This window comes from Osmerus eperlanus, chromosome 1, assembly GCF_963692335.1.
Source record: "Osmerus eperlanus chromosome 1, fOsmEpe2.1, whole genome shotgun sequence".
Lineage (NCBI taxonomy): Eukaryota > Metazoa > Chordata > Actinopteri > Osmeriformes > Osmeridae > Osmerus > Osmerus eperlanus.
Genome location: NC_085018.1, coordinates 21,302,931 through 21,327,741, shown reverse-complemented (window position 1 = coordinate 21,327,741; position 24,811 = coordinate 21,302,931). Strand labels below are relative to the sequence as shown.

The following is a 24,811-nucleotide window of genomic DNA, read 5'->3' as shown; positions in this document are numbered from 1 at the left end:
AACATGTTTTCTGATGGTTTCAAATTATATTCAGTTTCACCCAAATACTTTTTGTATCCTGTCTGAGAAATAATTACAGAGCAAATTTGTAGCGAGGGACATGCCAGATCCCAGCTGGGGATCCTGACAAAGAGAGGGCAGCGTGGGTCTGACAGGAAGGCTTCATGGTGGCATGGGGCCAGAAGAAGAATGTGCTGCTGGCTTCACCCAGGGCTCACACACTCGGCCCTCCCTCTCACACAGACATTGGGTCTGTCAATGTGACCATGTGTTCACTTTCCAGCGTTTCCATCCATATTGGAGAAGGTACAATAACATACAGTAAACAGTCAGATGGCTGAGCGGTTAGGGAATCGGGCTATTAATCAGAAGGTTGCCGGTTCGATTCCAGGCCGTGAAAAATTACGTTGTGTCCTTGGGCAAGGCACTTCACCTTACTTGCCTCGAGGGGAATGTCCCTGTACTTACTGCAAGTCGCTCTGGATAAGAGCGTCTGCTAAATGACTAAATGTAAAATGTAAACATCAAAGTACACATGAAAGTATTTTTGTATTAAGTTTAAGGGTAGGTTTGTGCTGGTCCATGGAGTAACCGTGTACAATGGAGCCCATGTTTCAGCCTGTCCTTGCCCACGGGTGTCTTAACGCTAGGCTACCTCTGTGCATGACATCACGCCATGCCATGCTGAAACGCTGAAGCAAAACCAGGTCACCTGCAGACTCTCCTCTCACGTCTAACTCTGAGCTTAAACCAGGTCATTCCACCACTCTCTCCCAGCGCTACTCTGGTCTTGCAGCTGAAACCAGACCCTCATTCATCTTGTATGTGCGTGTGTCGACGCTAGCGCGTGGCGCTGGCATTCCTTCGCCGTCCGCTGTGGCGGTGATGAATGGCGTGCTGGCGGGGGCCTACCGATGTGCTCGCCACAGGAGTCGCAGTACTCGGCGTAGAGGGACTCGAAGCAGGAGCAGCAGTAGGGCCGGCCCTCCTTCATGATGTAGCGCTGGCCGCCCAAGACCGTCTCACACTCGAAACAGCAGAAGTGCTTCATGTGCCAGTGGCGTCCTTCTGCCTCGGTGCACTCATCCGCAAATATGATCTAGAAAGAAGGAGGGGGGAGAGGGGGGATAAGAGGAGTGAGGGATGATGAAGGTATCATTTATCAAGGCGAGTATTCTTGGAAAGTTCCCCCCCCCCCACCCCCCTCTTTGCTCCAAGCCAATTACAAGAACTGACAGGACAAAGGCTCCAAGGCCAGGTAGCTGGTATTCCCTGATCCACCTCCCCCCACTCTCCCATAATACGACTACTGTATTACCTCATCCTGCCTGTCATCAATGTTCATGTGTTGATGGGGTGGGTCCATGAATTCTGCATGGCTTCCTCTTAATTATTCCCATGTTTTAGCCACTGTATTTAGCCAAGCTGGGAGTTTACCACAGGTGACTCTAGCTGGGCCTGTGTGTGTGTGTGTGTGTGAAGCAGCCGTACCTCGTCGCAGGCCGTACAGCGAGGTTTGAGCCTCTCTGCGTGGTGTCTGCCACAGTAGATCTTGCCCTCCTGGTAGAAGTAGATGAGATCCACCAGGAGCTCGTCACACATGCTGCACACGAAGCAGCCAGGGTGCCAGCACACACCGTGACCCGCCCGCGACGCAAACACCGCAATGTCCCCGCCGTCGATCTGTCCTCCACACTGACAGGAGAGCAGGGCAGCAGAAACACGAGAGAGGGAGGAGGTAGGGAGGGGGAGAGAGAGGGAGGGAGGGGGAGAGATGGAGACGGAGAGAGTGGTGGATGAGGGAGGGGGAGTCAGACAGTAGAGAGACAGGCAGGGAGGAAGGGCGTGGAAGACGGTGAGAGGTGGAGGAAAGAGGATGAATGAGAGAATGACAGAGGAAGAGGTCAAGAAGTGAAGGGGGGATTGAAAGGGGTGGGAGGGGAGAGAAAGGGGGCGAGAGAGTTACAATCAGGTTATCTAACTGCCTCATGGATGCATAGAGGTCAGTGGGGGGATGGGATTAAATCAATACACAGTCTCAGAACAATCTGCTCCTTCACACACTGGAAGTGTGTGTTTGTGTGTGTGTTGTACGTGCGTGTGTATTTGATGAGCTATGTGCTGAGCGAATGAGAAACATAGGACATAAAGCAGGTACACAGGCAAGCGACACAGACATAATGCTGGTGGTCCGGGCCTCTCAGGGCTCCAGTAAATCAGTGGCGGGGGGGTTGAGGAGTGTGGAACTGTGTGAACACTACCACACCGTATAATCCAATCATACCAGGCCAAGAGAACATCCACAAAGTGCTGAATCTTTGATAGAACACTTGGTCTTGGGGTACACTTACACTTTTTCAGAGCATATCTTTTAGAAGGGTAGACTAAGTGTTCACATCTAATATTAAATTCTTACTGAAAAAAGGTCAGTTTCAATGTGAATGTCTCAAAACATAGCAATAAGAAGAAAGGATTGTCTTGTACGTTAAGGAGATGATGCAGGAACCTGTGTCTGGTGTATTAAATAAGTTAGGATAAAAGTTAGATCCAAGAATGAAGACAAACACTGATGTGGATGCCAGCGTGTCATCCGGCCTGGCAAAGCAGCAGGACAGATGGACAGAAACAGTCTGCGTGGTGTGTGTGTGCGTTTGTGGTGTGTGTGTGTTTGGTGTGTGGTGTGTTGTGTGTGGTGTGTACGTGTTCCTTTCTCACCCTGCGAAGCTGAGAAAGCTTGAGGGTGTCTGTACCTGTTCACAGATGGCTCCAGTCATCGTCACAGGGAAGGGTCTCACGTTGCCCCGGCCCAGATTCTCACGTTTGCGCTGGTTACTGAAGAGCTTGAGCTCCCTCTTCTCCTCATCATCCAGAGTGTTACAGTAACGCACCTGAACACACACACACACACACACACACATTACAACACATGACCTCCAGCAGTGTTTACGTTCCTCCAGACTAGCCTGTAAACACATGCAGACGATGGAGAGACCGATGTCCCTCCTGTAACCTCCACCTCCCCTATCTGTGTCCCCTTATCTGTGAGGGGTCCGGGGTCCCCGGGGGCTCACCTCATTGTCGTGGGGGGGCAGCTGGTGGAGCAGCTGCTTGATGCGGTGCTTCTCTCCTGGACTGTTCACATAGGGCACCTTGTCCTCAGGCAGGGAGCTGTAGTACTGATGCACCTGAAGGGGAGATGGAGGGGGGGGGGGGGGTTAGTACAAGAGTATAGAGGACACAAGCATAGAACCATCTCATCCAAACACTCACACACACAACATAGTAGATGTAGAGCATGACGATGTATGTCTGCAACTCTCCTACCCCACCCACACACACACAGGACACACCGCAACACACACAGGACACACTGCAACACACACAGGACACACTGCAACACACACAGGACACACTGCAACAACACACACATTTACAATCACTTTGATTTATGGCCCGTCCAATTTAGACTTAATGGAGCCTGGCCTCTCTCACCCTCCCTCCCTCTCAGCATCTTGACATGGATGCATTAACTCCTTCCCATCACACACACACACACACACACACACACACACACACACACACACACACACACACACACACGCAGATACATACAGTAATTAAACGTGTGTGTCGGCTAGAGGATTCATGTCACTACCGCTATTTGAAATGACATTCTACAGTCCTCACGCAATGGCAACCAACAATGAATGTCATTGGGGTGATATTTATGGCGGCGTCTGTATTCCAGTGAACAGGGAGCACAACGTGAAGAGGGCCAGCGCTCACAGAGGACTATGGAGGCCAGAACTATGACGGCTGGAAGATTTAGGAGGGACTGTGCAGACAACAGACCGCTACAGAGCTAGGAAGGGGTGGGGTCATGTGAGGGAGGGAGACAATAACAGAGTAGAGCAAGATGAGAAAGAGTCAATCACTAGGTGTGTTCGACATTGGCTGCGGCTGCATGAAACGACCGGCGAGAGTTGCCGCTTGCAACTCCTCGGGGAGGAGTTAAAAACGGCTCCGTACAGCCGGACATTCCTGGTTCTCGTGGTTTGCTGCGTTGACGTCAGTCATGGCTGATCAAGCGCTGTTTGCTTACTTTATCGTTGATGAACTGCATGGTCGCAAATGTAATTGTTTTCGCATTAGAACTTGCACGAACCAGTGCACTGAAATTTGTCATTTTATGTATTGGGCTGTTAAACTCTCTCTCCAATCTTCAGATTGATAATACAACCAGAACTCAACTAAACTTTGTCTTTCCGTTAGTGAAGAGGTGGACTAAAACACTTTCTTCAACAATAGTAGGCTATCGCAGTCTGTCAATACTATGAAAATACTTAATTGTACGGTTTGGTCCGGATTTGACCATTGGCGAAACTGAAGGTGTCAGAATACAAAACACGCGTCAAAGTTGTTGTGTGTGAGTCTAGCCAATCATGAAATAGCTGTGTCGTCATTGGAACCTGTGTAGTTGCTCTTGAGAAAATGCGCTCGGCTACACAGCCGGCAGTTCTCTAATAAATCTTACGGTACTTTGATGGATACGTCACAGTGACCTAGCCTCGACCTATCGAGCCTATCTGCTGACCAAGAGGCCACAGGCGGGCCTATTTCAATAGCCTATCAAATAAATGGATCTTGTCTTAGGGTGCGTCAGGCCTACACACGATATGGCACACAGACAACATGGATACACTAACGTAGCGAAGAAATGCCTCAGCGTGTACTGACTGGAAGGACAGATAGATTTCCGGCCCATCGGCTACATCGTAATTGCCAGGTTGATGGGTTCTGTTACCTTAAGTAAAATAAGGTTTGCAGTATGCTTCCTATCTGAGACATCTGGTTATTGTCTGTGGTTTTTATAAATCAAATGATCAGCTTGTTCATGGCGGGATGTGCTTCCTCTGTGTGACGGCTCCCTGGCCAGCTTACTGTTGGCTTCACTGGTGTTGGCCAAAGATGAGGAATAAAATCGCTTTGGGAGCCCTGCATACTTTATGACAAGTCAACCATGGTCAAGAACTGATAAATCAGGAGACACACGCACGCGCACACACACACACACACACACACACACACACACACACACACACACACACACACACACACACACACACACACACACACACACACACACACACACACACACACACACACACACACACACACACACACACAAACCAACCCCCATCAGGATGAACAGGTATGATAATAACTGTAATCAAAAAGCACACCAAACAGACAGATCTACAGAGAGACATGTTTTACAGGCAGTGGAAATTGTGTTCGAGTGGGACAGTGACAGGGGTAGGAACCCCTTCACAGCTGGTTTTCATCTCTGCTCACTGGCAGGCCTGACAGACACAATACTTTCCCCAGTAACCAGCCCTGACAAACTGTACCAACAAGCTCAAGTGTTTATTGGACATACCACACTCCAGAAACACACTATTAGCAACATGGAAGAGTAGGACATGCCAGGTAAAACAATGTCAGGATAAGACAGGGAGCCATGGTTGCCTATACATTTACAGTGCACACTAGATGAAATGCAACCTGAAGTGAGTGTGGAATAGGTCTACTAGTTCTTGGCCAAGGAATCTCAAAGCTTTCTGAGGTTCCTGGCATGTAGAGGAGCCGTCTCCTGTGGCAATAGGTGGAACATCAGGCTCCAGCAGCAACAGAGATACATCAGCAACGGCTGCTTAGGAACATATTTGGCTTCTACGCACGGTTTCCTGGCAACTTCCTGACATTTTATTAGGTCTTACATCCAGAGAGGGTGTGGATTGGCTGGAGCATCCTGAGCCTGAGCCCAAAATGTCTCCAGCCCGCTCAGTGACGGCCGGATAAGAGAGTCAGCAACCTCAGATCTTCCTTTGATAAAAATCTGTGTTTCAGGAATGAGCAATGATGAATGGAACAAATCACATATGTAATGTGAAGTCTATAATTCAGTATGCAAACATTTTGCAGAGTTTGGTGTGGTTTGTACAGCCTCACATACAGCCAGAGCTCTCATATATGCCTATATACGACTTACCCCCAAAATCTGGAAACCATATCGGATTGAATAGCGTCAACAGGCTTAGGCAAAACATCTACAGTTACAACATGGTGACTTGACACCAGTAGAGAGTGAATAGCAGGCTGGTCTGCACAGAGCAGTGAGACGCGGTCCCTGTGGAGAAATCTAAACCCACTGCTCAGATCCAGGAGATTATCTAGTATTCACCCTCTCTCTCTGTGGCGGCAAAGGGCTGGGTGACGAAAACCCCCTCAATGGGATGCCTTCCGCCCCTCTCAGAGGTCAAACAACATACCCGGCTCCACAAACTAGCAGACCCGGTTGGGAGGAGATCGACAGCTACGCGAAAATTAGAATTAAAAACAGATAACTAAAAATACAATTCTCAAATGTCATGTAATTTAGGAAACTAAGCTGAAATATAAACTCCTGTACATGTATGTAGGTGAAAGGTTTCAGCTTTTGCTATCCAATACACAATCCCTTTGCCAGCCCCGACTCCTCCCCAGCCCACCAGGCATGTGCAGCGCTTCCTTGCAGACGGAATGGTAATTGACTGGAGGTCACATGTGACCCTTGGGGAATGACAAATGGCTGTGCTCAGCTTGGGGGCAACCCAAAACGGGTCCAGGCTAACGGTGTATTGACCACCTCATTGCCCAGGCAATAAGGCTTGCTGTCAGTTCATCAAGAAAATGAAACTCCCGTCTATAAAAAGCTTCACAGTCCAATAAAGAACACGCTCACATATGCACACCTACAGTCCACTGGAGTCTTATAAATGGTTATGGTAAAAGAGCACGGTCCATTTGATGTGTTTGTGTAGAGCTCAGCTTCGTAGGGCCAGTAAAAAGGAATGAATGATTCAGTAAACATTTTGCAAGCAGAATGAATGAGAAAGTAATTCAACGACTGGGACTATTCTCCTTTCCACATAACCTAACACGTAACAAGTGAGCGTGCTCGTGTGTGTGTGGTGGGCGTGCTTGTGTGTGTATGGGGAGCGTGCTTGTGTGTGTGTGGGGAGCGTGCTTGTGTGTGTATGGGGAGCGTGCTTGTGTGTGTATGGGGAGCGTGCTTGTGTGTGTATGGGGAGCATGCTCGTGTGTGTGGGCGAGAGGGGCCGATACCTGTTCAGGTTTCAGTCCGGGAGGCACCCAGGCGTACTCCTCCAGGGCACAGCCGGAGTCATCGTCAGAGGTGGAGTTCCTCTGGAAGTCGTACATCAGCTTGGTGACCGTCTTCTCCATCTCCAGAGGCATGGCCGTCACAACATGCTCCTCGCGACGACACTTACAATGGACACAGATCTTCCTGCAAGACGCAGAGAGAAGACAGATGTGAATGACGTCTGGAGAAAGGGCCTCTGAAGGTTGTCATGACGAAAAGTACGACGGTGGATTTTAGACTTTATTAATGGCATAATTAGATGAGCCACATTCTGATGTCTACTTGTCTTTGTTCTGAGGCGTTCTACAGCCAGGAGGAGGAAGATTTGACATTTAAACTCCCTCCACAGTTCAAAAGGTTGAAGTTCACATATCAAGGCTTCCTGCTGTGGCTCTCGCTATGAGAGTCGAGTCTCAGAGATACTCTATCCCTCGCGATCCTCTTGGCAATTGGAGAGAGACCATAATGACAAACAGGTTATGGAAATGATTCGCCCCAAGCTATTGACATTGATGGAAAGCAGTACAGTAAATACACACATCTCCCTCAGCCTTTACAAGGTTTGCTTCAAACGCTTGCAGATGCTATGAGAGGATAACCCTCGACTCTTCAATCAAGAGGAGTCACCCAGTCATAAAAGGACAGTATCTGTGTCTACTCAGGGAGCAGGGATTGGGAGTTTGAGTTACTTCCCTGGTAGTGCACATGTATAAAAACGTTCTCCTCAACATGAAAGCACATAGAAGACAAAGACAGCAAAGGAACACACACAAACTAAACACACTATGACTTGATGTGTTATAATCAAGCAAGCACAACAAAGCCACTAGTATATATAACTTTGATGTCCTTCAAATCGCTTGACCCAGTACCCAGGGGAAACACCGGGTGGCCAGTAGGTCACATCCAATTAACCTTTCCTAGCCCACAGGCAACCCAAACAAGGAGCCAATCCCATTAGCCCCACAGACAGATGCCTGTCAGGTAGCAAAGTGGAGAGGCTTCGGACAGGCTGACTGATGGTCTGTCTGACTGGGCCTCCTCGATGGAGCTGGCCTGGAGCCTTTTACAAAGCTTAGTGTGCAATTTATGTAGGTGCAACACCTACTGCGTATCCTTCAAAAAAGTATGCAATGATATGCCCATGATATGCCCATAGTTTTTTCTTCATTCAGTCGCCTCTTTGTGATTTGCTCGGTGACTGATGGACAGACCAGTGCTGCCAGAATGAGCACCATCACTCTGTCGGACATTAGGCAAACTGCAACTCCAGTACCCTTGAGCAAGGACAATCAACCTCGCATTCCTGGAAGGTACAAGCTTGCCAACAGACTGCATGAATACTGAAACGTCAAGATATTGCATGATGAATATTGATGGGGTGTTAAGGGGTGCAGAGAGCCAGTTCCTGCAGACTAAGTCATCAACCTTCTGACAAGCCCTTGGCAGGGGAGGGGAGGGGGGGGGGGTCTTAACAACCCCTCCCAGTGCTACGTCTCCACTGCCTGGGGCTGTACCACGAGCCTCCTCATTACAACACAGCACATCTCCATCATTACTAATGCATGTGTGATTAACCAGATGACACCTGCTCTCTTTCTCTGGTTTCTTTCTCTCACAAAAACTCAACATGCTGCATTAGAGCAGGAGAGCTGTTCGGGGGGGGAATGTGGTAACAGGCCTAATAAACAAGTAATGAACAGGCACACATACACACATCTCCCACTCTTTTCATTCAGGTTACTGGATGATTCTGCCTGACAGGGAGCAGGCTTAGAGATAGGGATTTAAACATAGCTTGCTGGAGCACATCAGCCCTACTGGACAGCATTTTGCACTGCATTCCTGTGCAGAGGACAGAAAAACTTCAGAGCCCAACTTGGCACCTCTCACAATCTCGGTTGTTTGACGGCAAGAGGGCAGGAGCTTGAGATCTGGGGAGCCGCCGTCTTTCCTACTCTATCACCGTAGCTCTCCCCGGATCCTCTCTCTCCCTCTCCCATTTGTTCTCCACCTCGGTCTCTCATTCTGGATGTATGGCTGTGTCTGCCAATGATTCACCACAGAAACATCTTGCCTCACTACATCAGGACTGGCAGAGATATGCCTGTGTTTCCCTCCAGATCTCATGATTTACCGCATGCAGCACAAGACTGGGCTCTCCCACTGAAACCCTAGCCCAAGTTCCCCCATGTCATCTGCATGATTTCAATTAGGAGGGATTGAGGGCTCTGGTAATACAAGTCAAGTACATCACAAACGCCTCGTAAAGAAGCCCCAGGGTTAAGAGAAGAGAATGAAGTCAACTGTTTTCCTCCCTAAACCGGACTGGCCTTCCCTCCCCTGGGGGACATAACAGCAGGATTTTCATTGGTCGATGTGAGGAGGAAGCCTCCTCGAGGGGGTGAAGGGGGGGGGTATGGTTGGACAGTAATCCCTGTGACTGTGCTCCAAGCAGACAATCATTTACCACACCGGGTTAATTATCCTCGTGCCACTCCTGCCAATTACCTTGGTAACGGTGGTGTTTAGATAGCCACAGTCTGATAGGACATCCATCAACTATACAGCCCCAGTTAAAAAGTGACATTTCAACCAATACAACTAAGACGCCAGACTTGAATCCTGGCAGGTTTCGCATGCTCTGGTTGTGCGTGGCATCCATTGTTTACCACATGCAAAAACTGGGACAACAGTTCTTCTAAGGATACTAGAAAACGTTGAAATGGGTTGGGTTCACACAGCTGGGCTTCACTTCATAACCGATCAAGTTAGGCCATAAAACAGTTCAGAGCACAGCTTTAGGACACATCGACAGAACCTTTTCTATTCTCTGCTATTCTAAAAATCTGCTCCCAATGACACAGGGCTGGCCTTGGTGAGCTGGATGTGGTATTCATAAGAAACCTCAACCCCCATTCACTCCCAGAACCACTGCAGCTTTTCCATGGCATCATCCTGGTCCGCCGGTCGATTTTTAAATGGTAGCTCTACAGAGGACAGGAGAGGACTGACAACAGCTGGGTGCATGCACTGGCCAAGTCTCTTCTTTCTTACTTGTTTTCTTTGGAAGTACAGGGAAAAAAGGAGGACTTTAAAAAACAAACCTTTTGACTACCCTTTGTTCAGATAGATGAACGTCTTCATACATAGTTTTCCTTCAATTAAGCTGTTTTTTATATATATTTTTAAGTGATTTTGTCTCCCTACAGTCTGTACATTGACTTGGGGCAGATATGGAATGGTTTAAACAAAGTTAAATTGGACTGGAAGTTTTTCTGACAAGAACTGAACTCAACAAATACATTTACTAGCACTCACAGACAACTACTTCCAATATGTTACCCTTGATTCAGATTGGGTTTGTGACCATCTGCTGTAATACATCACTGTCCTACCCCTTGCTCCTGCAACACACAGGCACCTGTAGATAACCCAACACACCACACACACACCTACAGATAACACACAAGTACAAACACCAACTTAAAACGTAACACAGCTATACACTATGCGCTCCGTGGATGAGACAAATATACATTTTCCTCTCTGATTGAGAAACACCATCTTCACACTCATAAAAGTCTAGTGTGGGCAGTCCAGGAAATGAGGAAATGAGATTTCTGTAACCTCTAACTGAAGGAGATGCTACTCAGCACTGACTGCTTCATGCAGATCATGTTACTTATTTATAAGTGTTGACTTGTTTAATAAACGTAAGAGCTATGTAGTTAGATACGTCACCAAGGAGACAGGTTCTTTTTGCCTTTCAAGACATCGGTTGTACCCAAGGAAGCTTGACTTTAATAGTGAGAAACTGACCTGCAACCACGGAGCAAATCACCCGTGTAGCCAAGTTATAATAATTATACTGGGATAATGCATTTGTTCCAACATTCGTCTATCTGAAAGGAAATTACTTTGATAAACTAAATCTGAATCCCAGTCAACACAACAATTGACTGGAAAAATATAAAGGCAGCAATCTTTTTGACCTTGGTTTATAATCATCTGCGAATTCATATGTAAGCCTACTGTCAGAGACGTAAAATGACTATTTTGAGACCGACAGACTTCTTCGTCAGAGATCGACCCTCGGGGCCAGCTGCTGAACTCACATTATTCATTATTCCTCAATCAGTCCGTTCATATGCTAATCCAAAGTGACCTACACTGACTCAATCAATCCCGTAGCCGGACAGAACAGAGGCAACACAACAAAGACTATAATCCGTCTGAAAAGTGCAGGCCGGTTTGACCGCTGCGCCACGGAGAGAAAGGGGATAAAAAACGTCCAGTAGCTTTTTCTCGCTTCGATGACGAACTGAGACAGAGCCCAAGATTGTTGCAGTCTAGAGAGGGCTATGCTGAAACGCAGCGCATTAAACGGTAAACTCAAACTTTGTGAGAACTAAATTAGAACGCTTTTCGGAGATGATTAAATCCTTATAATAATGATAATAAAATATTTTAGAGTTGTCACATGGGTAATATTTGAGTATGGTTTAATTGAGAGTGGTCTATGTAAGATGGGGGGAAAAAGATTCGACATCAATAATTTAATTTAATTCTGAAAAGGCTACAAAGACAGACATTTAGACGCTATCCTGCTCAGCTGTGCAAACACAGCTTGGCTAGTGAGCAAAAGGTGCGATGTATGCTTACCTTCTTAAAAAGTAGAAGGGAGGGAGTCCAGACCCCTGCTCTCAGTGCTGATAGTTTCAAAACTGTCTTTCCTCATTGCACACTTTACACAGTTCCTCCACCTCAGTCTTGCCACGAAACACCCCACTCTACCTCACTCTCTGGTGGCGACGCCGCAAACTCTTTCCCTATATAATGTCCCCTCCGCTACCCTGAACTCCACTCCTCGGATGTAAACGACCGGAACCTCTGAATTGAGAAAATCCAACTCTTGGCGCAAGCATACAATTCTCCCTTTTCAACACTTCGAAACGAAAGCTCCAAACAGTACTATCCAAACCAATGAATCCGCTTTAGAGGCTGGCGTCCGTGAGCTAGTGAGTAGAATGGTGATCCATGGGGACTCCTTCGGTGCGTAACCGCACGGAGCGCTAGGAAGAGAGTCTCGCTCGCCAATGACTGAATAGCGGAGTTGCTTCTCTTCTGCGCACACTGCCCCCCTTGCACCGCCCCCCCACCCCGAATACTAAGGACCACGCGTGATGTCAGCAAGTCACCGGCCTAAACAGTGGTATAATTAGCGACGTGAATGGCTTGTGTTTTGGAATCATTTGCATGCAAATTAAAACACTTTCCTGAATCAACTGCCCCTGGGCAATCCGCTAAGCAGAAACAGAAAGCCTGAGAGAAAGGGAGACTGAGAGAAGGGACGACTGAACAGAAGAGCCGCGGGATACTGTCCTGGGGAAAGGGAGAGCCACGGCGAACATAACGGCGATGCTTAACATACTGGCATTAGCAAGATAATGGATAACAGGCTTACAGACCAAAAAAAAGCACAATAGGCCTATAGAATAGTATTGTGCAATGGAATAAGGAACGTCATAAAAACATATCCTTTATGCACTACAAGTGCACGTTTATGCACTGGTAAAGTGGTATAACTTTTAAGACGGCAAATCTAATAACACCACAGTAGACCAACATAGCTACAGTGCTCTAACAGGTGTAATATCTTAAAAGGTTGTGGCGTGGTCATTTGTGTTGCTTTTCTTTTGAGGCTTTTCACCTCCACCACATCCTTATTTTAACTTCGGTAGAGCAACCAAAACACATGCCCTGAGAATGTTTTTACACTGTTAGGGATCTGGTTTGTTGATGTCTTAATTGTGGAGTCATGGAATCAAGCTACACGAGTGACAGAACAAACACCCTGATGGATCTCTAACAGATTACCTCCATTTTGGCTATTTTAGTTTCACTTAATCTGTCAAACACTTGCATGGCTATAAGCCATGCAAGCCAGTAATACTGACCAATCATGTTCTGGAATCTGTCTGCTTGGACTGTTGCTGCTATGCTAATTTGTGTTTGTCTAGTGCTGCTTGCGTTGAGAGAGGAAAAGTAATAGCCAAACATGGCAAAACAGCAGAGTTACTATCTATGGATGATGATAAATAAAATAGAAGAGGAAAATGAAAGGGAGCGGGTTTGGAATCAAATCAAAGTTTGTGTTTATATTTCCTCAAAGCCTTCTATGCAGATAAACACTACAACAGGAAAGTACATAAGCTTTGAAGCTATTGAAAACAGCCCATGGCTATGACAACATCTCAGTTTGAGGTCAAAGCTAAGATCTCTCTCCTCTCCGTTCTGGTGAAGTTTAGACGTTCCAGAGTTGGCCTCCGGTACTTCAGATTTCTGTTATTTGTTTCTAGCCTCAATCTCCCTCTCACACGTGGCCAAGCACCTCTCGTCGGTTTGGTATGGCCCAGACCCACACACCAGCACACATAATCCCTACCCCTTTACAAACACAAGAGTATCAATTACCTCTCAGCCTGTACTTAAGGCCTATCCACAGGCTTTTACAGGGAACCCTAAGTGACAGCGTCTCAGCTCGCTCCAGCCACAGAGCGGGTGCACTGGTCCCGGGTCTGTGGCTGCCCCAGATAAGTTGGGACCTTTCCCCAATAAACTGGTCTCCAGCCTGCAGCAGGCTGCTTTAAATGCCTTCCTGAGCCCCCTATAAAAGCATGGCGGGGTCGGGGAACATGCCACAGATAGCACTAACTCGGCTGAAGAGATGGAGAGCCTCATCTTGGTAATTTTAGACCGGGAGATAAACAGGTTCCCTCCGTTTCAAAGCATGCTAGAGCATAACAAGGCTTTTGTACCTATAAAAACACAGGATGAGTGATAGTGTACACTTGTTGCCCTGAGGGAAAGAACTAGCAAGTTATAGTCTTGAAAGGATCTTATCATACAACAATATTTGGCAAGAATATTTGTCAAGGAAGGAAGGAATTTATAAAAGGGGAAACATGTAAAAATGCTGAATGTTGTCACTGTGGTCTACTATTCAAACATGGAGTTGATCCAACAATCCAAAATAATCTTCAATGTCATTTTTTGTCACAAGAACACCACCCTCTCATCTCCTTTCATGTGGCAAATGCTGATGGCTATCATTCTGAGTCAACACGCAAGCAGCTGGGACTCACCCCAACAGCTGACATCCAACAGAGAGAGGAGAGAGAAATAAATAGAGAAAGAGAGGAGAACGAAAGAAGGAGAGAAAGAAATGAAAGAGAATTTTCTGGTGTGACACTTCGATGAAATAATCAACCACATTCCTCTTTGGAAGCAGGGCAAGGTTTGGCTCTGCCAATTTAGGGTAGGGGGAGTGGGGGATTGGAGTAATTCCAAAAATCTCTGCCACACCACCCCACAATTCTCTTCTATCAGCCAATCCCATATACTTTGTCCATAAACTGGATTTAGAGAGAGGCGAGACTGGGGCAGAGGATACTCAACAGCCCTTCTGTAACAGTGTTCCCAGAGCAGATAAGTGTCTATTACACACTCCATGTTGAACCTTAAATGGATTAATTGTACACGGGCCGAGTGGTGACATTGTATTAGGCACTGAAGAGAGAAAGGGAGGAAAGAACCAAAAAGCCATTTTGGCAACATTTTGAATCAGCTTTGGATTTGTCAACCAGTCCTTCCCTCCTCTCTCTCTCTGTCCGTCAGTCAGTCAGTCTCTGGGGTGTGGAGGCGTCCAGCAGGCTGTGGAAGCCATTAGGCCACAGAGAGGTCTCTCCCTGCAGGGAGGGCCCGGGCCGAGCCTCTGAGACTGACCTTGTGAAATGACTCGAGGGGGGGGGGGGGTTATTTCAGCCCCTTCTGGCACACTTCTTCAAGGGCTCTTCAGTGGAGAGGTGAGCTCCCCCCCCCCCTACCAACCAACCAACCAACCAACCATCCATCAGACCATCCATCTCTACCTTGGACAGCAGGTCTCTGGGGCTACAGAGCACGTTTGGGAACCTGCGCTGCACAGGGCTGTTTCTACGTGAGCATTCCTAGCTCTACATGTGGATTCTGATTCAAAACATAACTGGGTCATATTGGCCTGTGGAGCGGATGGGAGGAGCTTTTAGAGGAAGTGAAGAGGTTATGCTGTAGTAAATGTACAATATGGGGAATTGTGGAATGAAATATATGAAATGGCAGTTGTGACAGTATTATTACTATTTCCCATCAGTATCCTGGCTTTCATGACCCAACTGTTCATACGTACCACAATGACTCATAAACACTATAGCATACCACTGACACGACACATTTATTTCTATTTCAATGATCCAGAGTCCTCATGACCTCCAGTGTGTGTGTCAGTACCTCTGCAGCTCCAAGGGCCGGATCTCTCCCACTGAGAATGATTAGGCATCTGTGGTGAGTGGGAGCTTCACTCTAGAACTTTCCACAGCCTCTCAGACCACAGCAGCCCTCTACCTGCAGTCGCCACGGCTGCCATCCGGAGTGACCAGATGTTCCATTAATAATGGATATTAGAATCCTCATTAGCCTGGCCACAGCAGGGAAACAACACTGCAGCGTGATACATGATATTAGCTCATTCTGTCAGAATACGCAGGACAACACAATAAGCCATTGTGGTAGGTGACCCTCGATGCTCATACTACTTTTCTGGAGCATTAAAAGAACATGAGCATTACCAGGCGAGGAACGATAGATCGTAGACAAGAAAAACTACACGTTGAAAATACCTCTTGGAAAATATTCCCTGGATGTAAAACGAGAGTGGAAACTACAAACCCGATTTGCTCGAACTTCTGCGAAAGAAAATCATACATAGAATTGATACTTTTTTAAAGGTTTAGACAGGCCGCTAGAAACCTGTTGAGAGGAGCACGTACATGTAAGAGGTTTCCCCTCGGCCTGGAGCCCCCAGCACAGTCAACACGTCCAGAGTGATCAACCCCTCCTGCTGGAGACAGTCACCTGTGTGGCGCTCCACTTTCTCCAGAGCACTCTTGTAATGGTTTAAGCCCAAACTTTTAGTTAAATAAACTCAACGCTCAAGTATGCCATGCTTAAATATTTAGTTTGGGTGAGATGGGAAGACTGCTGGAAGGAGAGAGAGGGATCTTTCAGAAAGAGCCAGGCCTAAGGGCTTCTGTCCATTCAAGTTCAGGAAGAGCCAGAGTTCACAGCACAATGCTTATGTGGACAAAGAGCTTAGTTTGATCTGCAATTTGTTATCAACACAATTCTAACCGACAGCAGAATATCTTCCCAGCTTCCACTTCTCCTCCTCTAGCTACATCAGGCAGCGTGTGTTTTTTTTTGGGGGGGGGGGCAAATAACTAAAGAAGGATAACATTTCAGAACCTGTCAGTCATGCTGATTATGTTTGTTAAAATGCAATTAAAATATATTTGAGCTCATTTGTGCCACTTCCACCTTCAAACGATACCTCCAAAATGGAACCAGGAGTGATTCATGTGTCAGCCTTCCAAGAAGCTATAATGTAAAGTGGGTCTGGAGAGGGGCACATCATTTTAACTTCCTTTTGCACCCATATCATGGACACACACACAAATGTCTGGCAAATGAATCAGCATAGAAAGTCAGGCAGGGTGTGGATCTGAGCCCAGGATGAACTGCTGTAGTTTCCTGTTACAGGAGAGAGAGTGAGAGGGGAGACAGAGAGAGAGAGGATAGAAGGCCAGGACACACTTTCATTTATCTGAGGTGGAATATTACTTTTGGCTGAATATCGAAATACCTCTAAGATTTACAACAGCCAACACAACCCTAAAATCTAATGACACAATGATACAAGCAACAAATCCCTTACTGCAGGGGAAGATCCATTCCGTTATTGGAGGTTAGTAAATCATATAACAGACCATATTGCATTTCAGTGCTCGTATGAAGTCTGTCTTATCTATTTAATGCCAAAGCAACCAGGATTGATCGTGTGGAAGAACTAGCCGCCCTAATCACAAGCCCATTTGTCCCCTTTCACCTCAATAATTCAGCCTAAATTGTTTCATTTAGATATCTATCTCACTGTGGGAAGCAGGTTGGAGCACTGCAGGCTACTCTAAAATGAACTGATTGGATAATACAGTGGGACAAAAGAAGAATCACTTTCATTTGCTTTGTACGACAAGGAACAATTATATCCCATTATGCAACAATTACAGTGAAAATAGACATACAACAGGCATTAAAAAATCGGATTTAGGAGTTTGTTGAATAGAAGACAAGCTGATGACAGAAAAAAAACATGCAGGGTGGCTTATCACAATGTTGAGCTCCTTAGAGGGGGGTCTATCATCCAATCAACAGCATTTCATCTCAACCAAACCTGAAGTGATGCAAGCATCCATTCGTTCACCTCCAACGGTCTGTCAGGCGCTCAGGCAATACATTGCTCCTCAACGCTACCTTATTACTTAATTTCATCCAACAAACAGGGATCAATTATGAGCATAAGGCACGCGCACACACACACACACACAAACAAACAAACACACACAGTCGATATAGCCACAGTGATTCCTTCCACAGGGTCTGGGGCTATTATGGATTGTTGACAAGCTGCCATTACTCTGGGCTTGAGATACAAACTGCCATTACTCTGGGCTTGAGATACAAGCTGCCATTACTCTGGGCTTGAGATACAAACTGCCATTACTCTGGGCTTGAGAGAGCTGTGGGTTTCAGTATCAATGAACTGCATTGACTGTGGGCTGAGATGGGACTGAGGTTATTGGCACCACAAGGACAGAAGAGAGATCACTGGCTGAAGGACTAGTGACTCATCCAACCTGTGAACTGTCATCAGGCACGCGCGCATGCACGCACGCACGCTCACACACACGTGCACGTATTCTCTACTGAGCCAAGTATTATAGCCTAAAACCTTCCCTTTTCCTGTTTGAGTAACTCACACACAGAAAAATGTATTAAAGTCTTAGGTATTTCAGCAGGTTTGCATTGCACCAGGTAGTAACACTGAAAACAAATGCTCACTATTCCTACATTTAAATGGGTTTTGCTCCACAGTTTTGCTGCCGTTTCTTCCTCTTCGTTCTTCTTATGTAGAGACTGTGGGCCATTAGTAATCACTGAGAGAGCAACACCATGAGAGGAACTAAATGACCCAGGCCCACGGCTGTTTATACTAGACCAGCCTGCCATTCGACTCTGTTTATTTGAACTGTGAACCACACTGTGTATGTGAATGTGTCTATGCCTGTTTGTTAGTGTTTCTATGTCTGTCGGAGAGACCAGGGGGAGAAAATGTGCCTCCTCTGAAGAAATCCTGTGTCTTGCCTCCTTTCACACCCTCCACGCTCTTCGCACGCTCTTCACAGCACGTTTATCTTCCCCGCGGGCTCCCGGAGTTCCTTTGGTTCTCCAGGCACAGACGAGCCTCTGTGTAGCCCAGCCAGGGCTGCCCCGAGAAGGCATGGGCAGGAGAAACACACCCTCTCGCCCTCCTGGAGATCCAGACACAAGGCAGGGCTCTCTGACCCACATATGGAAGACCCTCATTCATCCTGACACAGTTAGTAGCCATTGGTCGGATCCAGAGTCCCTACAAACACAATGATACTGATTATGTATGGAGATTATTCGTAGCATTGCTTGTAAAGAGGGAGAGGGGGGGGTGAATTTGGGACTGGACTTGTAACAGTGTCTGGGTTAGGTGGGGAGGCATAACATCATCAATGAACCCACTGTTTTCAACCAACAGTCACTAAAACAGAAGACCAACCAAGTAAGAGTGTAATACTTCTAGATAACATAAGAGCGCATAAAACCAAAAACACGCAAACAATATATCTGTCCATATGCGGGACTACTTGACGGGGTGAATGTTCAGAAATAGCCCAAATGTACTTCCACTGACATTTTCTGAAGGACCAGTGGGCTGTAATTCAGCAGCAAACCACTCTCCGTCTAAGAGTGGTTAGCTTGGAAATGGCACCACACGTCAGAAGTAAAAAAAACAGCATTCATTTTGATTCTGTTTAATTCATCCTGGCATGAGCAGTTACATAGAACAAAGTTATGCCAATGAATCAAATCTGCTAGACATCGGACATTTCGTATGCTAATCCATCACGGCGAAAGTGCATAGCACCAGTAAAGCCGTCGAGGTCTGTTAAGTGTCGAGTCAAACACATAATCAGAGCCCCCACTTTCCTTCAGAAGATTCCAATCCATTTGAGAGCCCCCCCTAAAGGCACGTTGACTTAGAGACTTGCTGTTTATTCATGCAAAAAATGTTGAACCCTCTCACTTGCAGGAGGAAAGGGTAATATCAGAGCATTATCCCTCTTTCCTCTGTTGCTATGCACTGCATCTGTGGCCTGCAGCAGTCCTTCACAAAGACAATTCAAACACATACACTAACTTAGAGTGAAAAAAGGAACAGAAAGCCAAATCTTTCATTATCAAACACCCTGGCTAAACATTCAGTGCCAGGTATGCAGTATGACCCATATCCTCTGAGTGGAATGATCCGAGTGTAAGTCCGTGTATCAGTGTCAGTCTAATTCATTCCAAAAACAGATCCAAACCCTTCTTGGATTGAAATTTGCCACGGCATTCTAATAGGAAAAATCCCTTGTCAATCCATTATAGCTTGAAAATATCCCCCATGTCAAATTGTATCAATTTCACTGAGAGGAATTGGAATCGTGATCGGTGCCTGCCCACTCTCCCTCTGGTATCTAGGCCAGTGTACCAGTGGGCAGAGTGGAGCCTGCTGTTATGATCTGGGTAGAGAGAATGTGCGTGCCACGGCGCTGGCTGCCAGAAGACTGACGCTGGCGTCCACTTGAATCCCCCTCAGCTTGCCTAGCCACCCTGAAGGAGGAGATGGAGGTCAGAGACAACACAGCCTCAGCTGGCAGAGCGAGCAGGGGAATGGAGGAATGCAGAGGTGAAAGGAGAAAAACAGAGGGTGAGAAGCGGAGAGGGGGAAAGAAAGAAATCTAACAATGGACGCAGGGAAGATGGAGAGAAAGAGAAAAAGCTAGTATGTGAAACATATCTCCCTTTGGATTGAAGAACTTTTTCCCCCCACTGCTTTTCTGTCCTACATATTCTTCATATCAGTGTTTTATATAAAGACCTGTGAGATCGCTGCTGATCAAAGACGGTGTATTCCTATCATACAAGAACTCAAGCATCTCGGATGGGCTTGCTGCCTATCATCTGGTGCAGTGGTGCCCGTGGCCATCGGTACATCAGCTCTCCTCAGTCAATACAGCCTCCTGAGAGGCTGTGCTGCCTCTGATCACTCCCCTGATAGGCTGTGCTGCCTCTGATCACTCCCCTGATAGGCTGTGCTGCCTCTGATCACTCCCCTGATAGGCTGCCTACCTGCCATTGTTGTGGCTATTGATCACAACATTTTAGCATTCAGCCGCTGGGTCTGACCATGCCTGTTTCCTCTGTGATCCCTGAAGGCCAGACCGTACTAGCCGATCAACACACAGTTTCATCACACACAAAGGCGTATTAATGACCCATACAAACGCAGTCTGAGAGGGTTTCTTGGGTCTGGGGAGTTGGTTGATTGTTCAGGAAAAGTCCAGCTTTTTCAGTCAGTCACGCAAAGTGGACAAAAATGGAAGTAAAGATGGAGTATGAGAGAGAGTGGTTTGTGAAGACACAGCTCGACTGAGGGTTAGGCAGAGAAACGCATGAACAACACATGAACTCTAGCATCTGGGATGTGTTTGGCATACATATGCAAGTCTTATTCTAGCTGGGTTTCTGCAAGCAAAGTACTGGATGTTCTCACTAGACAAAGAGATTGGAAAAGAGAGAGAGATTATTAAAAAGTGTCACAAAGATGAATAGAGGGAGGGAAGGGAATAACGAACCAAGAGAGAAATGGAGAACAAAAAGGACTGAATAAAAACCAGCCTAGAGGAGTTCCTCCAACAAGTTCCTTCACACTCCTAACATTCTCAGCTGCAAATGACTGTTTTAGAGTGCAGGGGTGAAATTCAGCACCCCCTGGCCAGCGGGCTGGGTAAACTGTAGAGATCCTGTGTCGGCCCACAAACACAGCACTTCAACTTGGGGGAGCGCGTCCCAGACCCACGTAGTGGACCAGCGTACGGTGACTCACTGTCCTGCACTGAACATGCAGTACTTTAACTGGAACAGTCACAGCCAAGTCCGAGGCATTTAACCTCTCGGTTTCCTGCCATCCCCTTGATTGTAAAGCATGCTACTGTGCTGAGGAATAACAGACAAAAGCAAGGGAGACCGAGGAGGGCTGGGGTGACAGGGCGTCTTAATCAAAGCACTTATCTTGGAAGCAGTCCATCTTTGGTGTCACCGCTCCTGTGGCAGACACCATGTCCCATGTGTTCCTGCTGTAGGCTGAGAGGCAGCTCGTGTGTCCCAGCAGCCACTTGCTGGCCTCTGAGCTCCAGCGCTCCACATCTGGGGTGGGTGCGGTCAGCCAGACACAACCAGGCCCCAGGAGCCGCCAGACCTCAGCTCTGCCGGTCACACACACTAACCCCAGAGTGTGAATGAAGAGGGAGAGCAGGCCATGGTGTGTGTGTCTGGTGATGTGTGTGGGAGGGGTGGGGGGGGGGGGTAGTACAGGGCTCTTACACAAAGACTGGCTTTTGAGCAGATTTGCTGCTCTCAGCAACGAAGAATCTACGGTAAATGACATCCTCTCCGACCAAGGAAGTAAATAAGAAGGCCTTAGTTGTGGGCCGAGAGGAGGAAGAGTGTAGGCAGCCAGCAAGTTGAGAAGTGGGTCTGAGGGATGGGACCAGCTCATCTGGCACACACATCAAGGTGAGGTATTTCTGCTGTGTCCTTGAGAGCAGCCTCTCTCACCCTCAACCTCCGCAGAAGGCGGTTTACTGACTCCACAGGGCTGCCCTGGGCTGTAAATCACCCCAAATGTATGGTAACAGCCAAGCAAATAGGCCAGGAAAAAAAGAATCAAATGGGCAGATTATGATAAGGAGCCCATCGTGCCTGTAATGAAACAGGCTGGTAGGATGTAGAGCTGGCTAGATGGATGGTTGGGAGAGGGTCATTAGGCATAGCTTTATCCCTCAATCCCTTCATCGTTGGCCTGTGGATCACTGACAGGGATGGCTAATTGCCTGGAGATGACATTAACACAGAGCTGACGTGACTCATTGCTGTGTCCTGTCTGTCCTCCAATCAGCAGCCACAGGACAGGACAACTGTGTGACAGCAACAGGGACAGAGATGGTCACGACCAGTCGCTCAAGTCGTTGGTGTGAAACAGCAGGCGGTGGCGGTGTCTGAACTGTTTCACATCGCATCACATCCAACGCCAGGAAATAACCAACGTGTTTGGATGACGAGATTTCTGTTGTTTTTCTTTGTGTATTTTTTTCAAGAGGAAAGCTATACCTGGCTGTCTAACACCACCTGAAAACAGACCAGTGTTGCTACATCTGTGTTCTATGTGGAATGTGACAGATTTAGGTTAGGCGGTATGCCTGCTGGGGAGGTGTGTGTGCGTGTGAGTCTGCATGCCCAAATGGATATGAGAGTGTGAATGGAGCAGATGATTACAAGACATGACAAAGGCTTGGACATCGCAGCATCAGGTTAACGTGTTTTCATATTAGTTTGTTTCATTAGAGCGGACCAACCCCCCACCTCACACCAGCAGGCAGCGCACACAGCCCTGACGTCTAATGGGTTACAAATGGAAGCTGTTTATTCCTGGGGAAGAAATGTCTGAGAAGCCAAATGAAAAGTGATGAGTGGATATTGACATGTCGCCAAACAAGCTAAGCTGTGTTCCATCTAGATTCTCTGGGGAGGTTCAAGCAACGGTGCCTTGTTTGTTCCAAATGTGTTCGATTTCTCTGCTGTGTTCATACATAAAACAGACAGAGAGAGACAGGCAGAGAAAGCGAGAGGAAGAGAGAAACAGAGAGAGCAGAGAAAACAGAGTGTGTGTCTGTATGCATGTGTAACTGCAGGGGGGAGCGTGGTAATGCGGTCAAGGCAAGACCAGAGCATCTAAATTGGCGATTAATTAATAGGCTAAATCTGTTTCCCATTTTCTCTGCGTGTTTGTGGGCGGGACCTTCTCAGCCGCATGCAGCGCAGTGTGGGGGGTGAGGTCTGCTCTGATGACATCAGAGCTCAGGCAGGAAGGAACTTTAAATAACCAACTCCAAAAAGCAAGCCCTACCCCCGGCCTCAGGCAACCCCCATACACACACACACAACACACACCTACTGTCAGAGACCCCAGTTCTCTGTGGAAATGGTGGTGCACACACACACACACACACACACACACACACACACACACACACACACACACACACACACACACTAAGCCTCCAGGAAGAGTCTCCTGCTGGGTGTTTTGCGAGTCACAATGGTGGAGCGGCTCTTTCAGAGAGCAACAAGTTGGAGGTCATTGTCCGGCATCAAAGCAGGGCCTCTCTTTATGTGGTGTTTTATGACACAGACACAGACAGACACCACAGGGTTTAGGGTTTGGGTTTTTGGGAGGGGGGAATTCGTTGTGGCAATGGTTTCCATAGGATCAGGGGGTGGAGGGGAGGGGGTGGGGGGCAGACAGAGGAAAAGCAAACTTTCACCACTCACACTAACATTGACCCAGAGCAAACAGTTGGGCTCCTTTCCTGAGGCTGGTGATGAAGGCAGCGGCCAGACTCACACGTCTGTGTCACCACCACATTTCTCAGTGACGGAGCTGCACGAAGTGGAGCACCTTCGGAATAAAACTGAAGCACGAGGAAAAGGTCCTTTTTCTTTTAGCACGAGTCCCCACAGGACTAGTACAACAGCGCTATATACAGAGAGCACTAGTCCATGTTCCATGGGGAGACTAATTGTGGGAGCGTTTAGGGTTGGTCTGATGCTCTGTGCTGCGGCCCCCCCCACAGCCCCCCAGCCCACCTACAAGAAGACAGCAGGATACTTAACAGCGAGGCCTACCCTGTGTGGTGGGAGGATAGGGTCAGAGATAAGCTAGACTGCCTGGGTTACACACATGGCAAACTAGACCACGACCACACAAACACACCACGGCCATCACACACACGTCGTTCTGAGTCATCAGAATTCTCCCACTCAACCCCCCCCCCCCCCCCGTGCAGGTCTGTGGGGCTCTGGAGCCTCGACGGAGCGTGGAACGTTCAGAGCGGGCCGGAGACGGCCCTTATCACCAGCCACACACACCCGGACCGCCTTAATTAGCTCATAAATGCTTAGCAAGCCCTGCAAAACAATACCACAGGGGCAGGCAAGGCTACAAACTAGACACACACACAAACAACAGCACTAGCACTTTTCACATAATTAATAGTCTTTTAATACCCTGGCTGGTTTTGGTGAAAGATCCTGCCAGTTATGAATGTTAGAGAATTCTTTTCCAGCGTTACATGAGTTAGAATATGGATGGCTACAGGATCCAGTGTATATACCCCTGCCCTTCAGGGAGTCAGGTGGCTGAGCGGTTAGGGAATTGGGCTGGTAATCAGAAGGTTGCTGGTTCGATTCCAAGCCGTGCAAAATGACGTTGTGTCCTTGGGCAAGGCGCTTCACCCTACTTGCCTCTGGGGG

General features: G+C 47.4%; 1 protein-coding gene across 4 annotated transcripts in view; it reads right to left on the bottom strand.

Moving 5' to 3' along the window:
* The window catches only part of prickle2b (prickle homolog 2b), a 64,052-nt gene that overhangs the window by 2,944 nt on the left and 36,297 nt on the right, over nucleotides 1–24,811 (bottom strand). For 3 of the 4 annotated variants that reach the window (XM_062469853.1, XM_062469876.1, XM_062469869.1), the window contains 5 exons: nucleotides 7,168–7,351; nucleotides 3,072–3,185; nucleotides 2,751–2,888; nucleotides 1,492–1,695; nucleotides 913–1,099 (listed from right to left, as the gene is read on the bottom strand). In XM_062469853.1, coding sequence (XP_062325837.1) covers nucleotides 913–1,099; nucleotides 1,492–1,695; nucleotides 2,751–2,888; nucleotides 3,072–3,185; nucleotides 7,168–7,351 — 827 coding nt within the window. Of the gene's footprint in view, nucleotides 1–912; nucleotides 1,100–1,491; nucleotides 1,696–2,750; nucleotides 2,889–3,071; nucleotides 3,186–7,167; nucleotides 7,352–11,872; nucleotides 12,296–24,811 lie in introns of those variants that run through there. The other variant, XM_062469860.1, reaches the window with a different exon arrangement.